Here is a 6,875-nt window from a genome sequence, read left to right as displayed (position 1 = left end):
TTGCGATGGCTGTCACTGTTGTTGCTGTTTATCTTGTTGTTTCACTGATGACCTCCTGAGTAGGACAGGACACGGGGTAGAAGAAAAGGCCTTTTAGTTGTTCAATTTGGATCCAGATGCTGGTAGAGAGAAAAGGCTCAAACTCAACCAAATCTGTTCCATTCCACGGCCACATCGTCCCTAACCAGCAGCGGTCAGTCCACTGTCCAGCCTTTTGTTCCATTCTCTTTCGGAAATGAGCTGCTGGTTGCATTTATTTAAGCCGAGTGACTCGTTCTCCTCGACGCAAGGGTTTAAACCCGACTTCATCATGGTTTCACTCTTCAGTGCAGATCAAAGTTGAAGTCCAAATAAAAACGAAAGGTGTACAACATTAGCAAAATAAATAAAGTAACATCTATATACTCTATATATAATATATATTTAAAGGCAAGCTTAAAACAGCACTTTACAATATTTTTTCCCATGTTTGTCTTAAAGAAGGGCTGCGAGTAAACGTGCAGAATGCAGTCAATAAATACATAAACACAAACAGAATCTACGTAGCTATATATTCATTTTCCTCTGCTTTGATTCCTATGTTTATGCTACTTTGTGTAACAGAAGTTATGTGCATTGAAATAAACCTGACCGGTGAGTTTGAGCCCTGCCTTTCAGAAGACTGTGTGTGCGTACTTGTGAGTTTGTGTGTGTGTTGTGTTTGTGTAAGTGTATACATGTACACACGCATATATATATATATATATATATATATATATATATATATAAATGCATGTATGTATACATGAGGTCAATATAGTCTATATATATGTGTGTGTGTGTGTGTGTGTGTGTGTGTGTGTGTTTGTATGTGTGCATCCCCAGAATTATTAGCCCCCCCCTTGATAAAGATGAAAGGAATATGTCATATCATAACATACACACTCTATGTCCAAACATAAGTGGACACTCCCGCCCATAACGGACACACACACATCCATTCAGCTTGTGTAATCTCCATAGAAAAGCATTTCCAATAAAACACCCTGGAGCAGCTGCACATGAGCCTATGGTCACAGTGCCCCAAGACAACAGTTGACTAAAGGGACACTAACTGGGCTCTGGAGCAGTGGGACTGTGTGTTCAACGTCAGTAGCTGACCTTACTAATCTTTATGTGGTAGAATGTAATCAAAAGCATGTAGCAGAACTCCAGCCTCAGAAGAGCTAAAGCTGCTACTGCAGCACAAGGATGAAATCTATCGATCAGTGAGTGTCCTTTGGACATAGAGTGTATTCGTTTCTTTGAGGCAGAACTCGGGAAAATATAATATAACATACAAGTCCTCTACAGCTGTTGTGGTGGATTTCTACAGCTTTGTTCGTCCAGATTTATCAAGGGCTGACTATAGTTCTGGACCGGACACATTCTTAGAAGAATTCTAAAAGTATTTTGTCTAATTTTTTGCATCTCACCCAAGTCACCGACTCTGCTACATATTCATTTTTTTTCTACAGACATTACAGATAATAAGAATTGCTTTGGTTTTAAAAAATAAACTTTTATATCAGGTTTGGCATAGAGTTTCAGAAGAAGATAAAGAAATAAGGTGGTATTTGGAATGAGCCAGTGTGGGAGACCACCGCTCCTCTCTGCTTAAAGGAGAAGGAGGAGAAGAAAAACGAGTGCTACATCTTTCTCAGGATTCGTCTCCAATGCCCCTGTGTTTCTCTGTGTGTGGAGTGTGGACTGATCTGTGACGCTGAGCCTCACTGCTCTGGACCTGTTGTGTCTGTGTGTGATTTTTGCTGGTTAAACTATTCCTGTTTTCTCTGCGTGTGAACGTTTTTGGATGAACATACGCTACTGTTCAAAAGTGTGTAATCCATGTTTTCTATCTTTTAAAGCCAGGCTATTAGCAAAAGAATGAATAACAATTCTATTAATATTATGTACATTTTATAATTTAAAAAAAGGTTCAAATCACGAGCAGGACACTCAGAATAAAATAAAACATGAATAAACATGTTTAAAAATAATTGCAGTGAAAAAAGTTAATAAAAAAAATAAAAAGCAAGAATAAAAAGAGAAAGGTCTACTTCAAATAATATCCAGAAAAATAATAGTAAAACTCAAGATCAAATTTCAAGGGAAAAGAATATATGAATAGATAATTTCAGCTTATTATTTAATATTTAATAACTCCTGTTGCCTGGTAGATAGTTCAAATATTAAATAAATCTACTAAAATATACATATATATATATATATATATATATATATATATATATTTATTAATGCATAATATTTAAATTAATACCGTATACTTTATTACCGTCTACAAAATAACCTTAATTACTATATAATTGACCCGAGATTAATGAGCTAAACTTTTGAACAGTAGTGCATGTCCGATGTGTGTGTGTGTGTGTGTGTGTGTGTGCTTTTAGGGGGTTTGGGAGTGTGAGAGGGTGTATTTGAAAGTAGAGAGAGAGAGAGAGAAAACGAGAGAGAAAAAGAGAGGGTGCAGACAGACGGAGGGAACACTTCCGGTGTTCCGGTTGATCTCTAGGTGCAGGAGGGGCTGGTGGCACTCTCCAGAGACGACTGAGAGAGGCGTCGGGTCAGGGGGCCGATGCTGGGGTCTGCCAGAGACGAGGTGGGGAAGAGCTTGTACCAGCCACTGACCATGGTCGACAGGTCCAGCTCGTCCAGGAGAATCTGGGCCATTCCCATGAAACACTTGCTGTCCATGCGTCCGTAATCCCCCCAGATGATGACCTAATGGACAGCAGGGTATTAGACTAGTGATACGGTTCTAGATATCGGGGTGTCATTTATTACTTGGACTTTAAAAGACATTTCATATTTTTATTTTTATTTTTAAAAAAGTGATAGTAAAACATATTTTTTTTGTTCCTGCACTACTCATGTCATTGGCGAAACCATTGGTCTACTTGCTCTACCACAGATCAAGCTCCCTGGACCCCAAGGATTTCTGAAATATTACATCAAGAGGGCTACTCACTGAGGTTGCAATGTGAAATGGGTCTGGACTGTGTGTCAGACCGGTTCTCTACTAACTGAGGAAACCCAGTTCACATACCACCTCCGGTGAATTTATGGCTGCCTGATTCATTTATGCTGATTCAGCAGAGTGTCACTCATTCACTCGCTTAAGGGCAAGGCCTCCCTCTTCCTCCAGGTTGGAGTTTCCCCTCGCAAGGGGAGTCCCTTCTGAGTTTCTGAGTTTCAGAGCTCCTCTGGGTCCAGGAGCTGGTTCTGTGTGAATGGGTGGGGCTAAATCGATGCAGTCTGAAAGCATGGCTGTGACATCACAAAACAGTTTTAGCTGTTTTAAGCTGTTATTGCCGTTTAGAGTGGATTGAGAATGGATGTTTTTTGTTTCCCATGAAATGGAGTCTTTGTAGCTAAAGTTCAAATCTCCCACCTGCAGAACTTTGCCCTGGGGGCTCTCGTCAAACAGCAGGTTTTGTTGGTAGGTCGGGTCCAGAGTTTTCTTCACCACTTTGGTCTTCTTTTTGGACAGACATGCTCCGTTCTCCAGAACATACACTTTCACATACGTAGCTGCCAGAGACAAAGAAAGCTGGTTAGAAGACACATCAGCACGGACTATAATGCAGCGCCATATGTTTACACACCCACCATCCATTTAGTCAGTAACCCCTCTGGGGCCCTCTGTGGCCTGGTGATTAGGGAACTGGGCTTGTACTGAAAGGTCAGGACTGAATTGCCCTTGAGCAAGGCCCCAAATACCCACCTGCTCCCTGGGCACCGTGGCTAGGGCCCACCGCTCTGGGCATGTGTGCTCACTGCCCCCTAGTGTTCACTAGTGTGTGTGCAATTGTGTGTTTCACTGCACGTATTGGGTTAAATGCAGAGAACAAATTCAGCAATTCTAATTCTAATCTCCTGCCAGTGTCCATTAGAGACTGTAGCACATCAGTTGAAGCATGAATTGCATTAACTATCCTCTAGCCCTTTGTCAATGATCCACAGAGCTGCTCTTGTCCAAATACTTTTCTCTGGTGTGTTCCTCTGAATCCAGCTGTGTCATGGTTTGTAAAAACCCCTCATGCCCATGCCAGAGTCGGAACTGAGTAAAGAGAGTCATGGGGGCTTGACACCGAGCTCTGATGTTTGGATGAAGAATGCTTCTTCACTGGCTTGTTACCTCACAAACTACATTATTGTGGCTCATAAAAATTCAGAAACAGCCATTAACCCACACCAGCAGGAGTTTAGGCAGCTTAGGTTGATAAGAAAAGACTATACTGACCCTAAAGGTTACATGATCACTGCGCTAGCAACACCTACCTTGGCTCCACTGACCACACAGGAGTACTTGTAGTTCTACAGTTACAGAGTGTAGTCCACCTGTGGCTCTGCATATATTCTTATCCCCCTTTCACTCTGTCCTTCAATGGTCAGGACCCCCACAGGAGCAGTTACGATTTGGGTGGTGGATCCTTATAAGTGCTGCAGAGACTATGACGTGGGGGTGGTGTTGTCCTGGTACGAGTGGATCAGACAGGGTTCAGAGATCAGAGTTTTTAAACCCTGTGTCCACTCTCTGTCCACTCTGTGAGACACTCCTCCCTCGTTGGTCCACCTTGTAGATGTAAAGTCAGAGACAGTAGCTCTGATCTGTCGCTGCACAGTGTGTGTCGGTCGTCCTCTAGTCCTTCATCAGTGACACAGGACACTGTCGACTGGATGTTCTTGGTCGGTGGACTGTTCTCAGTCCAGACACTGAGGGGTTTAAAAACTCCAGCAGCACTGCTGTGTCTGATCCACTCTACACCAGCACAACACACACTAACACACCACCACCACGTCAGTGTCACTCCAGCGCTGAGAACGAGCCACCAGCCAAATCATATCTCCTCTGTGGGGGTCCTGTAGGGGCAGACAATGTATACAGAGCAGCAGATGGACTCCAGTCTGTAGTTGTAGAACTACAAAGAGCTCCTGTGAGGTCAGCAGAACTGAAAATATGGACAGTGAGTGTAGCTACAAGGTACATGTGACCATTCAGAGCTCATCACACTTTGTCATGCTTTACCTGGGATGTTCTTTGAGCCTGGTTTAGGGGTCAAGCCCCTGGCTTGAGTGATCTCCACCTCGATTTGACCCCCTCTGTCCACTACTCCAATGTGGACATCTCCTACAATGGTAGAAAGAGAGTTCCAGTGATGAGCAGCAGGTGGAGACAAAGGACAGCAAAACAATGTAGTTCAAAGCCACAGAACAGGCGACCTGCACTTCTCTAATGCTGTGCCAAAGTATCTGTTCTAATGATATGAATACAAGCCAGAGGGAATTAAAGGTGTAGATCAAAGAACAGGGGCAAACTGTCATTAATCATGAAGAGGTGTGACTGGAAACATCAACCATCTTTCTCAAGGATTTGAAAATGGGATCTCACGTGTTCATCACGTGTTTGGGTCCCTGACACTTCTGGGCAGATGACTATAAATGTGCAGCATGAATATTCTTTGTCCTAGGCCACATAACCATATCGTTTATTTCAGAAGGACATCAGTGAGGTCTCTCTTTACCTTTAGTAAAGTTTAGCCAAACAAAAGTCAAGATGGTTTCTGCCACAGTCCCCTTTGTACAGTGAAGTTTAACATGGGACAGTTAGGTTCTCATAACTTTTAACTAAATTAGGTCACATGCTATGCTTTAGTTTCTTTTCCTCTTTTTACAAAAATCTATATTTTAAAGGAACACTAGGCATGATTTGGGTTTTTGTCCATGGGGCTCCCCCTAGTGTTATGCATTTTTACAGCACTGTACTGAAACCAATGGGGAGGGGGTTGGAGGAGAGTGTTTTCCTACCCTCCTCCAAAAGATACATAGTGCAGTTTCTGCAGTGTTGAGCCCAGAGTAGCAACAACAGAGGCTCCGTTCTCCCTATTACAGCTCAGTGAAGTATCAGGGTTTTTTTTTTTTTTTTTTTTTAAGGTAGAATTATTACATAATGTTCCTTTAAAATAACAGCTACAAAATCATTGTGATGCTCTGCTAACCCGTAATGGTTTCTCTGGGCTCAGCACTGCAGACACTGCACTATGTAACTTTTAGAGGAGCAAAAATAACAAATCTTACCTAGTACTCTTATGATGTATAAGTAAAGAATATATTTTAAAGATATATTTTCAGCCCCAGCACTGGTTTATTACCAATGGGGCCAGGAGGTGCATCTTAAGACTCACCCATTGGAGGTGTGGCTAATGTCTGCCTTCCCACTATCTGGGCAGGGCCAAGGCCATCCAAGAAATCACTGAACTGGGTCTCTGGCCCCAGACGAGTGGTGGGGAATAATGAAAAAAAAATAAACAGGTAAAAATAAATTGACACTACAACTGGAGTGAGAACATTTAGAGAAACCAGATTCATTCATCAAATCTATTTTTTCATTTTATTAATTTTATTCATTTGTCACATTCTCCAATTAAGGGGTTCAGGGTCCAGAGCCTACTCAGAATCACTGGGCGCAAGGGGGGAACACACCATGGAGGGGGCGCCAGTACTTCACAGGGCCACACACACTCACACCTACGGACACTTTTGAGTCGCCAATCCACCTACCAACATCTGTTTTTGGACCGTGAGAGGAAACCGGAGCACCCGGAGGAAACCCACGCAGACACAAAGAGAACACACCACACTCCTCACAGACAGTCACCCGGAGAAAACCCACGCAGACACAGGGAGAACACACCACACTCCTCACAGACAGTCACCCGGAGGAAACCCACGCAGACACAGAGAGAACACACCACACTCCTCACAGACAGTAACCCGGAGGAAACCCACGCAGACACAGGGAGTCAGTCATTCATTCATTCTGTCGTTTTCTGTAA

General features: G+C 42.9%; 1 protein-coding gene across 1 annotated transcript in view; it reads right to left on the bottom strand.

Moving 5' to 3' along the window:
* Nucleotides 1–2,299: 2,299 nt before the first annotated feature.
* Nucleotides 2,300–6,875, bottom strand: part of rims3 (regulating synaptic membrane exocytosis 3) — a 73,884-nt gene continuing 69,308 nt past the window's right edge. Inside the window, exons 4-7 of the mRNA XM_066675737.1 lie at nucleotides 6,225–6,337; nucleotides 5,069–5,170; nucleotides 3,431–3,570; nucleotides 2,300–2,760 (exon numbers count right to left, since the gene is read on the bottom strand). Coding sequence (XP_066531834.1) covers nucleotides 2,548–2,760; nucleotides 3,431–3,570; nucleotides 5,069–5,170; nucleotides 6,225–6,337 — 568 coding nt within the window. The 3' untranslated portion in view covers nucleotides 2,300–2,547. The remainder of the gene's footprint in view (nucleotides 2,761–3,430; nucleotides 3,571–5,068; nucleotides 5,171–6,224; nucleotides 6,338–6,875) is intronic.

Source organism: Hoplias malabaricus, chromosome 6, assembly GCF_029633855.1.
Source record: "Hoplias malabaricus isolate fHopMal1 chromosome 6, fHopMal1.hap1, whole genome shotgun sequence".
Lineage (NCBI taxonomy): Eukaryota > Metazoa > Chordata > Actinopteri > Characiformes > Erythrinidae > Hoplias > Hoplias malabaricus.
The sequence above is the reverse complement of the archived record's forward strand: the minus strand, read 5'-3'. Positions and strand labels throughout refer to the sequence as shown.